General features: G+C 41.7%; 1 protein-coding gene across 14 annotated transcripts in view; it reads left to right on the forward strand.

Annotated features, from left to right (window-relative positions):
• CLASP1 (cytoplasmic linker associated protein 1) overlaps positions 1-20822 on the forward strand; it is a 162348-nt gene that overhangs the window by 34975 nt on the left and 106551 nt on the right. For all 14 annotated transcript variants that reach the window (XM_008922930.3, XM_018072562.2, XM_018072563.2 and 11 more), the window contains exons 2-7: positions 1157-1235; positions 1468-1571; positions 2069-2160; positions 2248-2323; positions 4617-4714; positions 6033-6100. In XM_008922930.3, coding sequence (XP_008921178.2) covers positions 1157-1235; positions 1468-1571; positions 2069-2160; positions 2248-2323; positions 4617-4714; positions 6033-6100 — 517 coding nt within the window. The remainder of the gene's footprint in view (positions 1-1156; positions 1236-1467; positions 1572-2068; positions 2161-2247; positions 2324-4616; positions 4715-6032; positions 6101-20822) is intronic.

Here is a 20822-nt window from a genome sequence, read left to right on the forward strand (position 1 = left end):
GGGATGTGCAGAGAGTGTGGATATGTGCGTGTGGATAATGGGCATTATCTGTGCGGTGCGGGTGTGCCCGTGCTCCCTGTGCCTGCACACGGCCTGGGGATGTGCAGAGAGTGTGGATATGTGCGTGTGGATAATGGGCATTATCTGTGCGGTGCGGGTGTGCCCGTGCTCCCTGTGCCTGCACACGGCCTGGGGATGTGCAGAGAGTGTGGATATGTACGTGTGCGATTGCACACACACTTGTGTGTATGTACAGGGAGTGTAGATTGGCTTATATATTTGGAGGTTTAGATTAGATATCAGGAAAAGCACCAGCAGGGTGCTTGGGCAGGGGAACAGGCTCCCTCGGGAAGTGGTCACAGCACCAAGCCTGACAGGAGTTCAGGAAGCGTTTGGACACTGTCAGGCACATGGTGTGATTCTTGGGGTGTCCTGTGCAGGGCCAGGAGTTGGACTCGATGATCCTGATGGGTCCCTTCCAACTCAGCAAAAAGTTTAAAATAAAATTTAAAATCTAAAAATAAAAAAATGTGTATATGTGCACATTTGTATGTATGTACAGACAGCATAGACATGTATGTATATGTGTATGTATGTACACTTAGGTGTATGTACAGGGAGCTGAGCTGTGCTGGGACAGCCCCGGTGGCACCACCTCAGAATCCTGGCTGTACCTAACACTTCCAGGCATGACTAACCTCAGTGCTTCTCCGGGAACTTAGAGGGAAATGTCTCATACCGCACGATCAAGGTCTATAAGGCATCCTCATGTGTTTCATATACAGGCTACACAGTGTATTAAGTATGTAATGTATCTTTTTGTGGCTAGTAAATGTAGTTAATCAGAGTGGGTTTTCTGATCTGCAGCCTGTCCTGAAGCTTCTCTCAAACAAGGTGTCTTTCCCTGGGTTTCAGTTATGTTATAAAAGCGTTGGGTTTAATTTCTGCCGGTGAATAATTAAGCAGCTCTTAGTGCACAGTGTTTTCTAACTATAATTGTAATAATTGCAATTAATTACAAATGTTAATTACAGCAAATACTGCAGGGTTATGTATATGATTTGTGTACACTGGGCATGTATATGTATGAATTTAGCATTGAGCAGCAATTACAGCTGTAATGCACACTAAAGCACCATCTGTCCTGTCCCTGCAGGTGGTTCTCCTGGGCATTGACATCATTTCTGCACTAGTGTCCCGCTTACAAGATCGCTTCAAGGCCCAGATTGGCACAGGTGAGGGTGTGTGTGTGAATGTCCCCAGTGCTCTGCTGGCATCCCCTCTGGCTGCTGTACACAAAGCTTGGTTTCTCCCCAGGAGAGCACTCGGGAGGCTCTGGGTGGTTTCAGGCTCAAGTGAAGGGCAGCAGGTCCGGTTCCTCCATTGGGTGGGGGGAGAGCAGAGAGGCTGTGCCACTGTGTCAGTTTTTTCCTGAGGGATTTGGATGTTTCTATTTTCTTTCCTCAGTTCTGCCAAGTTTACTTGATAGGCTGGGAGATTCTAAGGACTCTGTGAGGGAGCAGGATCAGACCTTGCTGCTGAAAATCATGGAACAAGCTGCTAACCCTCAGGTATGTTCGACAGCCTCTACAGCGTGACTGACTGGCTGTGTAAAAAGGAAAACTTTTCCCATCAGAGGGTTTTCGCCTGTGGCTCTGTCTGAAATGGCTTCATCTCCCTGCGCCTTGTTATGAGATATTTGCTTCACTTGAGAATGCTGTTGTGTGACAGCATACACATGGGAGTGTGAGTGTCGGTGGATTTCCCAGGAATGGGATGTGTTGGGTAGATGTCAGAGTTGTTGTTCTGGGTCTTTGGAAGGTACTTGCTTTCTGTAAATATGAATATTGTTTTAGGTAGTGGGGAGTTACTGTGAAGTCAACACAGAACAAAGAATTAGTCAGAGCTAAAAGTGTCTCGCTACTTCTTGTCCTGTTGTTCTCGGATGGGCCTAAATCTTATATTTAAGCTCCAGAGATGGCATGGTGTATGTCTGCTGGAAGAGAGAATCTGTTTCTTCCCCCACTGTCTGTTTTTCCTGTCTCATTCTCTCTTCTGTTTTCCACAGTACGTGTGGGACAGGATGCTGGGAGGATTCAAACACAAGAATTTTCGGACAAGAGAAGGGATTTGCCTCTGCCTTATTGCAACACTCAATGCGTAAGTCAGAACCTTCTGCAAGCCGGTGTTGTGTACACAAGCCTGCTCTGTGATTCACAGTGGTGCTCTTTTGTTCTTCATTCCCAGATCTGGAGCTCAGAGTTTAACACTGAGTAAGATAGTGCCACATATATGTAACTTACTTGGAGATCCAAACAGCCAGGTAAGCTTTTGCTGTGAGTCATGTCTAAAGGTTGTGCTGATTGCCTTGTGGGTAATGTGTTCTGGGCAATGTGTTCTGGCTGGTAAATCAGCTCATTGTGCTGGTGGTGAGCTCTGAACAATGCTGTACGTGAAGAGCCCTTTGCTGCTTTTGAAGAGGTATGATTTAAAGTATGTCCAAACCAGCATATCAATTACTCCAAGAGTTCAACAGAACAACATGAATCTGCAGGCGAGATGAACAGAGCAGGAAGCCTTTGTGGGAAAGCAACTCCTGTGCCTTACAGCCTTGAATACAGGGGAGGCTGCGAGGATCCCTCTGGCCTTGGTGCAGCACCCTTCACCTTCAGAGAACAACCAGTCTTGGCGGGGAGGGCAAATGGGACCAGTCGGACAGCCTGGCCATGTGTGCTGCCAGAAACTGTGCAGGAGAGTTCTCAACAGGGAGTGAAGACAAGTGATGTAGAGACCTTAAATCAGCAGTGCAACCCAAATAAAAATACAAGCTGAATAAAATTTGTTCCTTCTATACGCCTTTTGTCCTACCTAAAATTAGATGGAAGTATGTGAAGTTAGTGAGAAAAGGGGGATGGGGAAGCAGGATGGGGAAGCATTTTTCAATAGCCCTGTTGGTTCCCCTGCCAGCATGAGTGACACATAATGGGATCCAGGTCTGGAGCGGGTGTTCAGTTGAAAGGAGGTGTGGGCTGTCAAACTGGGGAATTGGTTTTCCTTGGCTCTGGGGAGTTGACCATATTCCCCTGGCTGTCAGGGACACCCCTTGCTGAAGAGGAGGACTGAGTGTGAAACAGCCTTCCCTTGCTCCTTGTGCCAGTGCAGGAGGAGAAACCCATTACTCCGAGAAGTTTCTGAGGAAGTGTAATATTCAGGGCCCTCAGGTTCTGAGCTGAGACTAAGCAAGCTGTTACCCTTCAAGGGGATACTGGGTTTAGGGCTTGGATGTGTTGAACAGCCAGATGCCTTGATCCTGCCATTGATGAGCTGTTGAATGAACTGGGAAGTTGGTGATTTCCCTCAGAACTGCCTCTTCCTTGTACCTGGCACAGCTGCAGGGGTAAATAATGGATCTGATCTCTCCCTTTCTGCTGGATCTCGTTCCTTGTCCCTAGAAAGCACATGCCTGAACTGATCAGACACCAGTTGCTGTCAAAGTGGCTCCAGGTGGAACAGCGCCTGTCCGGGCGCAGGGGCTGGTCCCGGCCTCCCGTAGGGCTGCTGCGCTGCTGGTGCCTTCTGAGCGCTGGGAGACCTGCTGCCCGGTCACTGCTGCCCTCTCTTGGAGAGAGAGGACAGAGAAACACATCCAGGTCATGTCCTTTGTTGTGGATGTGGGAGCTGTTCCATTACAGCTCTTTTCAGAAAGAGTGCTTTTGTTGTTTTTAACTAATGCAGTTGCATAACCCAGTGTGCATCTGGTGTGACAACAGTATTTAAACTCTGATTATTTTCTCAAAAATAAAATTGAGATTGAGTCAAGTGTTTAGGGTTTTTTTGACTAGGAAGCAGGGCACATGTGCTTGCCCTTTGAATCTCACCTATAGGCAATTCTAACTTGTGTCCACAAGATATTCCATGTCTAGTCACAAGGTGTGCAGGTGTGTGGGTAGCTACCAGACCATCTTCTGAGAAGCAGAATTGCACAACTTTGTAGGTGTTTCTGCAGGCAGAGCAGGTAGTTTACCTTCTCTGCCTGCTGTGTGTGGTGGAGGAAAGGGGTTAAGTATAGAAAGGTGACACTTTAATCAGATTTATGTCTCTTCTGTTGTCTGGCGGGAAGGATGTGCTCAGCAGTTTCTTGCAAATCAGTTTGGAAAACATGCAAAATTAATGGTGACTCAGGTGACTGATTACTTCTCCCTTTCTCCATGTTTTGTTATCAACATAGAAACATAAGTTTGTAAAACAGATTTAAAATTCAGTTTGTTTTATAATGTCCAAGTAATACAAGGTCTGTTCGTGTCTCTCTCCTTTTTTGATTCAGTAAATGTACCTATTGCACACAGTGGGTGGAGTTTGGCAAAGGCAACCAGGCTCTCAGTGTATGAAACCTTTCATCTTATGCCTTCACTGCCTTTTCAATTAAATTAGACCTGCTGATACTGCTAATATGTGAAATGCAGGGTTGGAAGCTCCCCTTCATGAACCCTGTGGTAACATGTATAGTGGCAACTGTTGTTACTGAGAAATATGCAAATTTAGTTCTCCAAGGTAGGACAGGGATTTAGTTATTTAAATTGTAAAGATGATTGATTTCTCTCATCTCTCACGTTCAGGTTCGAGATGCAGCAATAAACAGCCTTGTGGAAATTTACAGACATGTTGGTGAACGTGTAAGGGCTGATCTCAGTAAAAAAGGATTACCACAATCTCGGTAAGTTGAGAACGTCCTTAAGTCTTCACTGGTTTTTGCCTTCTTTTTATTACCTTTCTTCCTGCCTTTAGAAGGCTTTGGGAGCTGCGTGATTGAACCTTTTCCTGGGATCAGGGTTTGATATTTCTTCATCTCAGAAACACTCAGGTTTCACTTAATGTGGATCCTGTACCCTTGCCCAAGTATGTCACCACATCTGGAAAACCACTAAAATTATTACAGGTGTTTAGTTAACTTATTTATGATTAAATTACTTAAGATTTTTCCTATATGTTCTGCATGTATAGAGAGGATGCTTAAAAGTAGCCTGTGTTTATGCAAAAAAACCCAGTCAAAATAATCAGTTTTAAGGTTTTATTAAAAAACCCCCCAAAATAAACAAAACCAAAAAACCCACCAAAAAAGAGTCCATAAAAAAACCAAACAAAACCCAGCCAACCCTACACCAAAACCAAAGCCATGTCCCTCTGCTCTGCCATTTCAACTAAGAAAGCTGCTCTGCATCTTACCTCCAGTGCGCAGGGTGGAGCATGGTTAGACCTGAGGCTGGAGGAGATGGCGGCTTGTCAGGGCACAGAGGGAGGGGAGAAGAGGTGATTTTGGAGGTGGGGTGCATGCAGATGGAGGCAGCACTGTTGCCTCTTGTTCTCCAGTGAAAACATCTGCTTCCATAATGTGGCTCAAAGTAATAAACTGTCTTGGAAGGGATAATGAGAGGTGATAGGGATCTTCTGCTCCACCAGGCCTGTCACATAAATGGAAAAGTGTCAGAGCCAAAGACAAATGTTGTGTGAAGTTGTTTTTTAGGGGTGTGTCTTGTGGTATTTCTGCAGATAGTTAAGATAGGCAAAGTGGTGATGAACTGGAAATGCATTTACAATTAGCCATGTCACATCTTCAGTAATGTAATATTTCCATTTATATCTCTTACACCTCTGTAATATCAGTTGCTTCTTAGTTTTTCTAATCAGTTGCATGTTGACTTTTTTTTTTAATTTTAAAATAATTTCTTTCCACACTGACATTTTCGACTGTGCTCCCAATGAACTGAATGAAGCCAAATTTGTCTGATAATATCTTGAGATGTTAGAAGATAGCTGCCCAGGGAAGTGGTGGAATCACCATCCCTGGAAGTGTTCAAAAGCTATGTGGATGTGGCACTTCAGGACATGGTTTAGAAGTGAACACGATGGTGCTGGGTTAAAGGTTGGACTCGATGATCTTAGAGGTCTCTTCCAGCCTTAGTGATTCTATGATTCTAATATTCCTAAAAATTAAATTCAGTTGTTCATTGTGCATTCCTTTAACTTTCAAACAGGTTGAATGTAATTTTTACAAAATTCGATGAGGTCCAAAAATCTGGAAACATGATCCAGAGTTCAGGTGGTGAGTAGAATTACTTCTAATCTCTTCTGGTGTTTTTTGCAATTTTTGCTAGTAATTCTCTTACTTTAGTAACAAGTGTTTATTACTGTTTTTTGTATTGATAAGCTTATGAGTTAGGAAGTAATCTTAATAGGTATCACTCCTTGTTTAGGAATAGATTTTTGAGAGAATTCTTGGTGAGGAAATTCATCCTTCTACCAACAGCTGAGTAGAGCAGAGATGAAGAACCTGAGTTCAGAACTGCGGGTTCCTATCAAACTCACACCCTCTGCAAGGCCAAGAGCAGGAGAGGTGATGTCCCTGGTCATTCCCACCATGCTCTCAGAAGCCAAGAGAGCAGAGAGGTCTTTGCTCTTTTAAATTGGAAAAAATATCTTTTTCACTTCTAGGCACAATTCTTCTTTCCATATCCATTTTTAAATACAGTAAACTTAATCCCTGCAGGAAATAATAAAATCAACTTATTTGAAAATCCTGAAGTTATAATTTGGATTATTCAGAAATGTGATGTGATATTCTCTTGTATGTTTGCGAACAATGAAGACCTAGTGCAGGTTCCTCAAATGGAATGGGTTAAAATTATGCCTTTGCATAATGTGGGAAAATTTTGTCTGTACAGGTAGATGAGACTTACAGGGGTAAAAAAGTGCAGTTGAGAAACAAGTGTCCTTGTACTTGTTTAAAAGGGGGGGAAGTAAATATTTAATCCCTTATCAAACTTCTTAAGGTTCACAACCTCCAGGTGATTGCTCTGAAATCCCAAGTGAAACAAGCTTAATGCTGACTCAGCTTCTCTGCTTTCCACTTGGCTAGGCCAAGGCAGAATTTTTTGCTGGCAGTGAAACAGAAGGGGCTTTCAAAAAAAAAAAAAACAACCAAAAACAATTTGATGCATCATTGTACTGTGTATGTTGCTGTTGTTTGGAGTTTGATGAGACAGACTTGCTATCTGTGGTAAGACATTGCTTATCTAAAGCATCCAAGTATCAGAACTTCTACTTTTAGACTTCATAGGAAACTATTTTTTCTTTTATACCCCTTTTTCACTGTTTTGGTGAATTTGAAGATTTAACTTTTTTGTGCATCGAGTGCCCGAAACCGTATGATCCCCATCTCATGTCCTTGACTCCACTGACAGGCTTTTAGTACTTCCAGACACAAGTACTCCTGTCTTCCTCAGCCTGCTAAACCTGATCCTCTGGTGTCTCTCTGTTCTTGCTTGTGCTGTGGCTGGATGCAATCCTTGGAGTCTCTGCTCCATTGAATCTCTGTGTGGACATTGAGACCAAAAAGTAGCCTGGGGAAAAAGGAGATGGTGAGAGCGGAGGAGTGTTAAGGGGTCAAAGAGAGCAAAGGATAGGATCTCCTATTGCTCTGCCAGAACCTTTTCATCTTCCCTAACAATGAAGAAGTCTGTAGTTGCAGAGTTAAAGCAGTTCTCATTTGACACCATTACTTATTAATATATTTTGTGTGTGTGTTTGAGGGGAGGGTTCAGTTTCCTGTAGTGCCATAGGCTGGTTTGTTTCTTCCTTGCCCTCCAAGCATAGCACAAACACAGCACACATGCTCATCATATCTAATGTGTCAACAGCTCTGTGCAACTTTCAGTTTACCTTGGTGAGGTTGTGTAAAGCCAGCGAAGGAGGCTTATCTTCACCCGTGGTCACAAGTTTATTATGGCCTGAAGACAAGCTAAGTTTGTCAGGTTTCTTGTGTCCCTGACACCTTCTGCAGCTTTTGAACAAGGGTGACACTTTCAGCAGTTGTCAGAGTCACCAGGGAAGGTGATGATAAATATTGCACATCCAAAAGATTTGACTTTCCCAGGAAATAGTGGAAATAGCTCTTAGTTTTGTTAACCCTTTGAGTCTGGCAGAGTGGTTGTATGGGAGAATGAGTCTGTGCTTTTCTGGTGGGTAGCCAAGAACAAGGTGTTGGCTGAAGGGTCACTCATAACTGAGCAGTAAAGTTGTGCTAATTACAGTGAGACTTGAAAGGGGTTGTCCAACCTGTCTTATTACAGAACTGGACAGGTGGGAAAGCAAATGTCGCTTCTGGAATGGTGGAATATGGTGAAAACTGGTCTCTTAGCTCTGAGACGAGACTACAGTTTGGGATAACAGTTTCCTCTACTGGTTCACTGAGGATTCAAGTAAAAGAAAGCAATTGCAGCAGCACTGTTTGTATATCAGGAGTGTTTTGGAGATAAGGGAGTTGCTGTAAGTTGTTAAAGGGTTCCTATCTGATGGTTCCCAAGACACAAACAAACAGAAATCTTACTTAGACTACCAGAAAAGGTGCTTAAAATAATAGAACACTTTCATAATCCAAAGAATAAATGTAATAAATGAACTCTAATCAGATTGTGAATTTCAAGTCTCTGAAAACAATTTGTGTTTTGTATTTATTTTTCTGTGTTGTGATCCATGAATCCTTCTTTGAGTGTATCTTGAATTATTTTTTTGGCTAGGCATTGTTTTTATCATTTAGTAATACAAGAATCAAATGCATAGTGGGGTGGGGCAGGTTTGCAGAGTAATCTGAGGTGTTTCATTAAGACAGAGGGAGGTTTTGGCATGCCCAAGTATGCTGCTTGTTGCTAGGCTACCAGCAGCCCTTATAGCTAGAATATGAAGTTAAAATCCACGCTGGATTTCTCGATGATTCTCAGTGCATCTCTGTTTTGTTATTTGGCATATAATTAGTCAGCCTCTTGAAGCAAAAATTATAGTTTTCCCCCCTTTGGGCTTTCAGCAAACTAATTATTTTCTGTGTAACTGCTTTTGCTAATTATGCAGATGCCTTATTCCCCTGGGACAAATACATTTTCAGCATGAAAGAGCCAATAATTGCCAGCTAGTCAGCTGCTGTCTTCATGTGGTGCTGTGTGATGATCTTGAGTTGGATGTGATACAGAGAGAGAGGCTATTGGACACAGACTCCAAGAAATTCATGCTGCATGAATTTCCTTGGTACTATCTGGAAGGACCTTAACATAAAGTGTAGAGGTTTTCTGTGGATTTGAGTTGACTTTGGATCAGACCACGACTCCAGAAAGCTTTATAATCAAGTTTCAATACAGATTAATAATAAAATAAATGATCTGCTGAGAGACACAGGCTGATAGCAATCAATGACCCAAACCAAAGCTTTCAGTAGCCAAAATGTTTTGGGGTGTTTTTTATGCTTTTGATCATTGTGATATCTTAATATGATGTTCTTTGATGTAAACCTTTTTTTTATATAGGTCACACAGTTTTGGGAGATACTTCTATATTTATGTGTGCAGGGATACTGCAGTGGTGTGCCTGTGGGAAGGGAGGGGATCGAACTTTCTTATTGGTGATGAATTTTGACTTGGGAGAGCAAGATTTAGGGACAGTGGAGGTGGTAGTGGTCTTGGGCTGCAAGGGAATCAAAGCAGGAGATCTTATAGTCAGAATTCTAGAGTTGAGATCTCTCCCCTGTGGATGCTTGCACAGAGTAAGGTGAGAGGAGGATGCAGTTTTGGTAGCTGACTGTATCAATGTGTGTTCTAAGAGTGAGCAAGTTAATTAAAATAGTGCTAAAATAGAAGATGTGATAATTTCAGTTACTGAAAACGTATGAAGAAGGAGCAGTGCTACTTTTCAGTAGAACTACATCTATATTTGAGATAATGTATTAGATAAATATGCTATTTGCTAAGTGAATTCTGTTTAGGCAGTTGAGAACTTGGAGTCAGTTAGATGGAAACTAGAACTATTTTAGATTCCTGTGTTTTGCTAGTAATAAAGTTGAGTAATTGAATGCTATTTTGATATTTATTATATGAAGGAAAATCACCCACATTTGCCAAGTATTGCCATGCATCTGGGGGTGGGATATTGTGTTTGTCAACACACATCCAAGCAGCAGAGTTGCAGACTGGAAGGAGGGACAACTGTCTGTGGTAACACAGAGGGATTTCAAACCACTAAATGCTGCATTGTGCTTTTCTGCATTCTTTCCTCCTTGTGCAATTTAAATTCCATTATGGCTTGTTCTCTGAATATGGTTTTCAGTTTTCAAGAAAAAGAAAATTCATTTCATTGAGTCAGCATTCTTATGGCATAAAAAAACAAGTAAATACCCCTTCACCTGTGTGGGACCTGAGAGAGCAGTAATGTCTGATATTTGAGTGAGCACCATTAACTGAGAGTACATCCTTGTGGAAAGTATAAATGGACAAGATGAGCTCTGCTCCCTTTCTAGCAGCTTTGTAAATAAGTATATTGCTGCCTCTTGGATCTTAAACTCTGAAATGTAGAAGGGAGGGATGTGAGCAAGCAGGCACAGGAGGACACATAGAGCTCAACTGAATGCTGAGCAGGCTTTTATTTTGGAGGAGAGGTGGCAATCGCCTGCTAGGTCACACAGCGAAGTGGTGTAGGAGGGTGGCGAGTTTGCTGCTGGTTAAGTTGCTGAGAGACATGCACTGTGGGGCTGCTCCCGGAGCACAGTGCCCTTCCCCAGGATCTCGTCGGCACTGCAGAGAATGACTACGGGCAAAGGTAGGTGTTAATGAATGTGCCACTGGGATGGATGTGTTTATTTGTTAGTGTCTGAATATTTGACTGTTCTGTTTCTTTTTAATGGTGTGACGAGACTGAAGCAATCTTGCAGTAAAAGTGGAACTTTAAAAAAAACAGCCTGGAAGCATCTATAGCCTGGGGGCATCAAGCTTAGTTTAAGTTCTATAAAATATGATAAATGATCTGTTTGATGGGGTGAAGGAAGAGGATGTGTGCATATATAAGGGAATGGAACAGGTTGTGAGAGGTGAAGGACAGGTATTTTCAGAAACCCTTCCTGGTCTGTGATGTTTTTGAGTGATCACTGAGACTTTAATTTCCTAGCTGTTGCCTTTTGCAAAATTAGTTGGGAAGATTATTTAAATTGGTTATGAGTACTTTTGAATTGGAACCACAGTTCCAAGAATGTGCCAGATGGAGAATCAGTGTTTTCCCCTGCATTTTAATATTTTAACTGCATTTCTGTAACGGAGGAATTCTGTGGTAGTCAGTGAGGCTGGAGGAGATTAGGTGAAATGGAAAGGCAGAGGACATCTGTATCTATTCACCTGTGAAGAATAATTTGCAGGATAGAGACATATATTGCATTTATTTTTGATACGTAAGGAGCCTGTGCTTTTTATCTTAGCTTTCAGAGGAGGTGATTTTTGTTAGCCATCTTTGCAAAAGCTGCATCATTTTTCTTTCCCTTTTTCTCTCCATTCACTGTACCTGTTGTGTTGAAATCCTTACTACAGTGTCAATGTAGTAGACTAAATTTAGGAAGTCTGAGATTGTCGGTATCTGAATTTTATAGACCTTGGTTTTGTATTGATATTTACAGCGTCAAGGTGCGAGTTAACTGGCAGCTTTTTATGTAACAGAAGGTAGAAATCACTTGGGCAAATTGAATGCTGTGGAATGGATACTACATGTTACAGTACATGCCATTTCTATGCACAGTTCTTCATTTTAGGGGCTTGGAATATCCTTTTGGAATATTATGTTTTCCAAGGCAATTATTGCATGTATTTTCAGAGGAGGCAGTGGATGCATGTGTGAAGTGTTCCTTGTTCACTGTCAGTAAATGCCTCCCAGCTCCAGGAAATAAACACAGAAACCATCTAGGCTGGTCCTCCTTTTCTGAACTGCATCACCTGTCAGTGGATAGTGTCACCATCTACAGCTGAGAGACCTTTTCATTCTGGCTCTTCCTGTCCAGGTCAAAAGAGGAGTTGAGAATAATCCATTATTTTAATAAAATTGGAATTGTGTTGAATAATTAATGTATTTAATTGCTTATTAAAGAAAACGAGCATGTACTTTGTTGTCAATGAAGCATGATGATTTCATCATGCTGGGAACTTCTCAGATTTATAGGATCAGCTGGTGGAATGAAGAACCCGGGGTAGTAGTCCAGCTGGTCTTATCTGTTGGGAAATTTCTGACCTCCAGGTCACCACTGCTGAACTGTGGTAGTTGCAAATGTCAGAAGAAAAGTAAGTGTGTAAGTTGTTAGTGCTATTGTGTGTTCTGGATTGAATCCAAAGTACCTTGAGTGCAGCATTTCCTTGCAAAGAAGTGTTAGACCAGAGTTACTTTGGTTGTGTGTGTCTCATCACTTCCCTAAGCCTGATGGTTTTATATGAACACACAAATGCTATTTTGGCAAAGCTTTGGTGTAACTAAGCAGAATCATGTTGTTACTAACATCACTAACAGATGTGCATAAAATACAGGCTAAAGGAGTGAGCAGCTTAAGGACAAGATGCTGCTGTTCAGTGGGGAGGTTGTGAGCGAAAGATTAACGTGCACCATTCCATTAACACTTAATGGAAGTTAAATGCATGAATATCCTGCGCATCTGGAATGAAATTTTTCATGCGGGGCCTGATCTTCTTCTTCTTCCTCTTTGGTAAAAGTACCATGTGGATCTGAGTGACCTCAGTGGTTGTCTTAGAGAATACATGCAAGTTGGAACACATTGCAAGGATGAATCTCCAGTCCAGTGTTCATAAAGAATTAGAATGAAAAAAATCCTACACACTTCCCATGGAAACTGCAGTAACATCTGGTACAACTGCAGAGGTGATCACAGTTCAGGAATCCTTTGTAGTTGCTGTTTTCTCTGCTATGGTCTTTTCCTCCCATTTCTTTCATGTGTTTTGGTGTCAGGTTGTTTTCACCTGTGAAGCAAAGCCTCAAATCTGCAGTGGTCATTCTTTAAAATCTCTGGACCAGTTTCCTGGTATCTTCTGTGCTGCTTTGCCCAGCTGGCTCTGCTTTGTAGATCTTCTGTTAGAAAGAGTTTAGGGATCAAAACCGGAACAATATTAAATCTGGTGACATTTTCCCATGAAAGGACTAACTCTAAATATCATAGTTTTGATCGCTTAGCTTTGTCATTTATTGTACACACAATCTTCCAGGGGCAAGTTTATCAATAGGATGGTTCATACACATGCCCATGCACACACATATTGATCACTGTGAATATAGCAGTGATTTTAGGTCAGCCTTTTAATTCTCAACAGTTCCCTGAGAGAGATGGGAGTACAAGTTATTTGACTATCCTAAAGGAAGGCTGGCTGGCGCACTAAAGGGCAACCTGGTGTGAGTAAAAAGTATCCCATAGCTGTATACTTTGCAGATTCATGAAGCTTATTTGGGTCATGTTTGTGTTTCACACATTCTGACTTCAACACTTGTTGGGTGAGCACAGGAAAGTGCTTCAGTGAGTACAAGTGAAGGTATCACATGCTTTCTGCTGTTATGGAAAGAATTACAAAATTGTTCTTGACATAGGAATTTTTGCCTGAGGCTCACAAATACTTTGGTCTCCACAAAAAGTGGCAGAGAAGTGGGGGTCTTTCTCCTTTCTGTATGCTGGCTGGGTGCTGGGTTCTTGAGAGTAGTCGTCTCCTGGTACTACTTTTAAATGAATGCTCTGGGCTGTTCTTACACAGAATCACTGTCCCAGTTAGAATTCAATTGCTGTCCTTAATCAGCAGCCTCAGCAGTGGCCAAAGACTGCTTGGGGGAGAGATGAAATTTCTTGCACCTCTTGTGGAGCACTTTGATGAATTCCTGTGCTGCTGCTCTCATTTATTTGATGAGATTTGTTTTCAGGTTGAACATGTAACAAGTGAACTGAGTTTAGCTCCTGTAATTAGCAGCCTCTGAGGACAGCACTCACCCCAAGGTAATTGGTGGAATACAGGATAGGCTTTTAGGGGCAATAACAGTACATGAGACGTGTTTTCTCCTGCCAGTGACAAAGAACATCCCTGCCCTTGTCTACTGTAACTACAGTGGTCGCAGCTTCCATAACTGTGAGATTTTATTCAAGTGTCTAGACTGAAGAGCACCTTGTTGATTTCTAAAGCCTGTGGGCTTGAAGATCTTCTTGTACCTAGTCTCTTAATTTTCAGATCATTGACCTGAGGCTATATGAGATTAGACTGTCGAGTCCATTTCTGAGAAAGACATACTAAAACAGATGGTGTATCCAGTTTTAACATACAGTGGTAGAACAAAAACTGCAGTTATGGCCATGTGAGTTTGGGGCATGAAGAGGACCTTTTCCAAATGCAGTAGCAGACAAGTGCTGATTTGTTACTCCAGAGAGAAGTACAGTTAATGCATTGTCTGTACTTGGCTCTGGTCTGGCATTATGCTGCCTTCCTCCTCCGTTATGTTTGGCTGAAGTATTTTGTTTGTAGCTCAGATATAGCGATGTGAAATAGAACAAAACCAAGCTATAATAAGTAAAAACATCCTATTTTTGTAGTATTAAGACAGCAAATACTGTATAATGACTGGGTTTCTTCTGCTTGCTGAAGGAATTAATTCTGCCCTGCTACTCTGTCAAAGGAATCGTTTGTTGCATTGTGAAAAGCAGTTTGAGTCTCTTTTTTGTTTATTCCCCTGAAGCCCCAAAACTGCAGACAACCCTGAATAATCCTGGCTTGGTTTACACCCTGCATGTGGCCTGCAGGGATCTCACTGCAGACAAATCTTCATGAGGAAAGCTGCTAATGGCTGCTGCTTTGCAGTTGGCCTTCAGAGTCAAGCCAGGTGAATTTTGGCACAAGCAATGCACTAAAGAGGAAGAGATAAATACCTGTCCTTTAGATTCTTGACATGGAAGTGTCTGGTGTTATATGCAGATACTGATGTCTAAGGATTATGAAACATATCTGAACTTCATTGGAGACCAGGATGGACAGTGGTTTGATAAGAGAGTTTTGGATGCTTAAATGCAGAGGTTTACACTCATTTTTTTTTCTCCAGATCTGGTCCCTTTGATATTAATGGACTCTTTCTAATGATTTCAATGAGAAATAAACTGGACCCTTTGTAAGTTGCTGGTAGACTATGTTATAAATAGCCTTGTATGAGTGTTTGAGGCATGACTGCTCCTAGCCTTCCAGAAGGAAGGGGGAAATAGAAGTTTTAGGTATGAAACAGTGCTGGCACTGCTTCTGCTGGGGTTTTTTTTTATGCAGTTGGCAGCATTGGGGCTGCCTTTACCCCCATGTAATGAGACTGTTCCCTTTGGCTGTGGTGTGGGTACATCTTTAAGAAATGCATGTCTTCCACATACATCTCTCTCGAGTAATGGGGCTCCTGTCTAGTGGAGTGCTGGTTCATAATGAGACCTGACATTTCTAATTAGGTCTGCTTTATGAAGAATGGGCCTAACTCTGTTCTCTATCATTTATATTTCTCCCCCTGACCTCCTTCCAGCTCTTTCTGGGGATCAGGGACAGTCCTGGAGCCAGTCTGAAGAGGCAGGGCTGGGCACACTTCTTCCTGCTACAGCTCTGCCAGTGCACTTCACCTCTGATTTATATTCCTGCTGTTTGAGCTCTGTGCTGGGCAGGAGCTGAATCTGCAGAGACGTCTAATCACATGGAGCTTCTATGATGTGGAGAGACAATCACGCTCCTTTTCACTGGAGACTTAAATAAGATCTGATCCCAAGCTTCCACAGGCAAAATATTTATACACCAGCTCACTGAAACTTATTCTTTGTCCCCTCCCCCTTAAGAAGCTCCATACTTATCTCTAGTGCTTTCCTTAGATGTGGGTTTTTTTCCGTTTTTTTGATGTGCTGGATCTTCTCACTGTAGTGGGATTTCTCCAGAGATTCTGTACTGTGTCTTTGTATGCACATTGTGCTTCTTGCTTGCTGCTTCCTTTCATGTTGCTCCCTGAAGCTTATTTATTATCAAGGGCTCTAAAGCAGTCTTGTCCCTATTTTTGTCCAAACTATTTCTTGTTTATTGAAGCATGGTATAAGGATCTCTGTTCACTCTGCCTGAGAATGTGAGAGATGCAGTAGGATACTGGGGCAGTGGGAGCTTTGTGATAGAGACAGACTGTGCAAAATACTGTGTCTTTTGTAAAAACCAGGCCAGGTGCTCAATCAGCTGCAGTGGGACGTTCCTTCAGGGCCTCCAGTGTGTCTACAGGGAAATGGTTTGGTCCTTTCCACCAACTTCTTCCCAGGAAGGCTGGATCACAGAGCCATCTAAACCAGCATATTTTACATGCCCTGAAACGTGGTGCATGGTACCAGTTAGAGGTGAGAATGCACCTGGGCTATGTTTGACTGTGCTCTGCAGCCTTGGCCAGCGATGGTCTGACCAGCGGGGTTTGGCATGGAAGAGGTTTCTGTGAAACAACACACACTACGAACACCAGGGAAAAGCTGTGATCAACAGCTCATCTTTTAATTTTTGGGCTAGAATCCTGACTTTTCTGTACCTGTAAGACCACTAATTTCAGAAAACCTCTGAATTAGAAATAAGATCCTTTTTATCAAGAGATTATCAGTTAGTTTTATGCAAGTTCCAGTAGTCCACATACCACAGGAACTGAGGGGATGGCCCAATGCTTGGTTTTTTTCCCCATGATGTTTTTTTCACTTTGAAGATAGTGAATGAAACACTGGAACAGGTTGCCCAGAGGATCCCCATCCATGGAGACTTTTAAAATTAGTCTGGATGAGGCCTTGAGCAATACAACTTTGTCAGCCCAGCTTTCGGAAGGAAATTGGATCACTTGACATCCAGAGGCCCCTTTCAACCTAAATTATGCCATTATTTTATTTTTCCTTCTATAGGACGCAGTAGGTATTGAAGACCTCCAGATTAATTCAGTGTTTCTTTTACTCAGTACTTTATAGCTGTGTGTGTCAGTAAGCTGAAGACACAGATTGCCGGTGTCATTTGAGATGGTGTGTTTGTCTGTTACTGAGCACTTCAGTTTATCAAGAGTGGTAACAGGGCTAAAGGCAGAAGAAAATGTGACCTCAGCTAACAGCACAACCTGATGTCAGCATGAAAAGGCTGCAAGCCACAACAGAGGCACTTCTATAAATGGCAACCTGTATCATTTAATGCACATCTTCTGCTGATTTGGTGTTATACTAGAACTGGTGAGAATACTTCACTCTAGTTTTATTGGTCTGTCATCAGTGTGAGTGTCAAGTTGCACAGGATCATTTTCAGTGAAGCATTAAGGTGCAGATTGCTCTTTGATTTTAATATTAAGAACTTAAAACTTGATATTTAACTGTGGATATATTCTAATTGTTTGTCTGGGGAGCAGCTTGCTACAAATTAGTAGGTGAGCTGTATTTTGTTCTATTTAATCTTCGTGCTGTTCTTCAAAATACTATTTTTAGAAGTCTTCTGAACCTTTACTTGTAATATTAAGCTTTATTTTGCAGATAGAGCTCTGTACTCCTGTTCTCTATTTAGACAGCCTAAACATTTCTTGTAGCTCAGGATGTTTGAATGCATTTTCTTCGTCTCAGTAAAGTTTTTGACCTTCTTTCCTCATATAGTTGCAAAAATAAGCTAAGTAAGCCTGGTTTAAGTGTAATCTAAGGGATTGAGAACCAACCCTCAAGTCAACAAACCCACCCATATTCCAGGCAGGAATTATGAGTGGTTCTTTGTGTCAGTGGGAGAGAATTTCCAGATGAATTAGTAGGACCCTGGTTCTAATATTTAACCACAAAATTACTATTAAAAAAAAAAAAGAGGGACTGGAAGTTCTCTGATGCATTTCCTCTGTTCTGCTTTTCAGTGGAGACTTCATCAATTCAGTCTCCAATTTGCAAAGTGGAGGAAAAGCATACTAGGGGCCCTTGAAGCTTTTCATGGGGAAAAAAGGCAATGCAAACAGATCAAAATGACACTAATTGGAGCATTCATTTCTTGTGGATGCCAGTAGGTAAAAGTGGCATTGAAATTCCTGTTTCCCAGTTCAAAAACCTGATCTTACTAGCTTTCAGTCTCTGAGTGAAGCTGAAAGTCAGTCTATAGTTGTCTGTTACATGCTGTGCTTCACATGTGCCAGTTCCTCAGTTTGCTAATTCTTCTATAAGTGAAGGCAAGCGCAGATGGTTCCCAAAGAGAACCAGATGATTTACCAGCATGGTGGTGCATTTGCAGGAGTGAGACTTGAACAGGCTTAAGGCTGCTTTATTGTCATTGCTTTGAGTTCAAAGTTTTCATTTAGAAAGTTTAAATTCCTAAGTTCTGTCCCCTTTTCTAGTTTGTGATTAATTTATGGTTTTTTTATTCTACCAAGATGCTTGTCGACCTTTCAGTAATTTGTTATTAGGAGCTATGCTCATTATCTGTGGTGCCTAAATGAGAATGGGACATGTAAGGAGAAGTTCATGCCTTAATTCCATAAGAGACTTAAGATTCCTCTCCATAGTGCCAGGAGACAAAGTTGTTCTCATCCCTTCACAGACTCTTCAAAATAAATCATGCCAAGAATAGACCCTCACCAGAGGGGCAGTGTGAGTGTAGTATCATCTTTATAGCTCAACTGACTTAGTTTAGCTGGACTGAAAGCCCCCTGGGTGCTGGTTAATATGCAGGTTAATGGCTCAACGCTCGCTTCCCTAGCTAGCTTGTGTCTCCTAAGCATGGATTCAGTGTTTGGCAACATCCAGGGAATTGATAGGATATGCACTATATCCAGTGAACTGGAATGCTGCTGGTCAGTCATTGCTGCAGGCTGCCACAGCAGTACAAACAGTAAATAGCCACTGTATAGCCGAGCCATTTGGTTCCAGTCTAATTCTTGCCATTTGAAATTAAAGTAAGTGCTCTGCAATGGAGGTGAGCGATTCAGGTGGCTCAGGTGATGTAGGTGGTTGATGTGTGAGCTTCAGATGAACCAGGCTGATCATGCTCTCGTGTTTTGGGAGGCCCCAAACCTTTTTCTCTCTGAATAAACTGATACCTGGTAAAGCAGTTGGCCACATCTGAAGATCATCCCTAGGCAGAAGTCTCTTACTTCTGTGGTACCTGCAAGTATACAGAACTTCAGCACTCCTGCTTATGAAAGGAATGAAGTGATCCAGCAGATCTTCAAGCTCTAATTGGTACTTGTCTACTCCAGAAATGCTGAAGATTTATCTACACATTGAGCATAGAATTTGGTTTTAGGGATTTGATAAGACATTATTTCCCCCCACACTTTATTCCTATTTCTTCTGAATTTTGTTTGCTTCTGGAGACAGGGTGCTGCTAACTGCTCCTTGCTCCCCGTGTTCCGTTTTCAGTGACAGCTGCTGGCAGATGGCAGTGCCCTATGAGCATTCCCTGTTATTTATGTTAAACAAGGTACCAGCAGCCTGTGTTGCCTGCTAAAAATTACTGAATTGGGTGGAGAACGATTTATGCGGCTTTTTCTTTTGTAACCCAGTTTCCTGACATTTTTTGATATGCTACTACTGATACGCTTTTCTGTGTTCCTTCAGTTCACATCTTTACAGTCAATTGTTCATGCACATTTTTTGGTGTTAGTTCATACTGATTCTTCAGATAGTCTAAGCAATGCCTGGAGACAGCTGCTAATAATAAAAACTTGCTAATTTGGTGCTCATATCTGCCTCCACTTTCACACCTCCTCTGTGCTATTACCACTTCCATATCTGATAATGTTTGAGTCATGGAGTTTGTGAGCATTTTTCAGTGTGTCAACAGAGAGTAATCCTGCCTGTCAAAGTGAGTATTAACACTTAGTTACATAGAGCATAACACTGACATGGCCACTCCTGCTTCCGATTTGTGAAAATGTAAAGCAAATGCATAAGAGTCTGGAATCTGACTGTTGATCCTAAGCAGTATTACAATTTTAAAGGAATTTACTTGCTTGTCAAGATCCTTTTACTTGGTGAATGAGTAAACAGAAATAGCGAATCTGCTCTCAAACAGTTTTTACAACTGGCTTGGGACAGATGTATTTGCAGAGCTCTGAGTCACTGTGAAAGCCCAGATATATATACTTGTATATATACATGAGTGTATAGCTTTTCACATGCTACTGTGAAATAAATGGTATGGAAGGACTGTTATTTTCCTAGTTAGATTTTACCCTTTAACACATATTTAATTTTGAACAACTTACTCCCATTTTTTTAACATTCCTCAACTCATGTACTCCTTTTTGATAAGTGTAAAAGGAGCAGTCATATTTCAAAAGGTCTTCACATGAAATTTTCAATGTTAATGCTAGAAAGCAGAACCATGCCATCTTAGTCTTGGTACATCCTTGTAATGCTTGTACCTCTGACTTAAGGCATGCTCCTGTGTCTGAAATGAAATGTGTTCAAAATCAAATTTTTTAATTCTTTGACATGTGTTATTCTCTTTGGTTCCTGCTCTGAAATGTAAATTCTAGGTGTGTTTGATCACCTTACAGCACATGAGACACAGAGTGCCTTTAATATCTTGATTTGTCTACCTTGTAAGTCCCAGAGAGTAGGGGAACCTGAAGTTTTGGAGGCCTGTCCAGAAAATCATCATGCATTACAGTACATGTCTGAACAGGAAGAAGGTCTAAATTGGTCGTCCTTGATTCACCCTAGATAGTTATGCTAGGCTTTTGACTTGTGTCTAGCAACTTACAAAACACCAACCAAGAAGGCATTGTTAGTGGCAGTATTAGATGTTTAAATTATCTCCTCGGTATGACAAGGTTTTAGTGATTTTTTTACTTTCAACATCAGACTGTGTGGAGTGACTTCATAATAGTGGAGAATAAAGAATCATAGCTTCAGTCACTAGGAAGTATTTAATTGAATTGCTGGACTGAAAGGGATGCCTGACTCTTGCTTTTTGAGCATGATAGGAGTTGATCTGACAAACAAG

The sequence above is a fragment of the Manacus vitellinus genome, unplaced genomic scaffold, assembly GCF_001715985.3.
Source record: "Manacus vitellinus isolate BGI_N305 unplaced genomic scaffold, ASM171598v3 scaffold_22_pilon, whole genome shotgun sequence".
Lineage (NCBI taxonomy): Eukaryota > Metazoa > Chordata > Aves > Passeriformes > Pipridae > Manacus > Manacus vitellinus.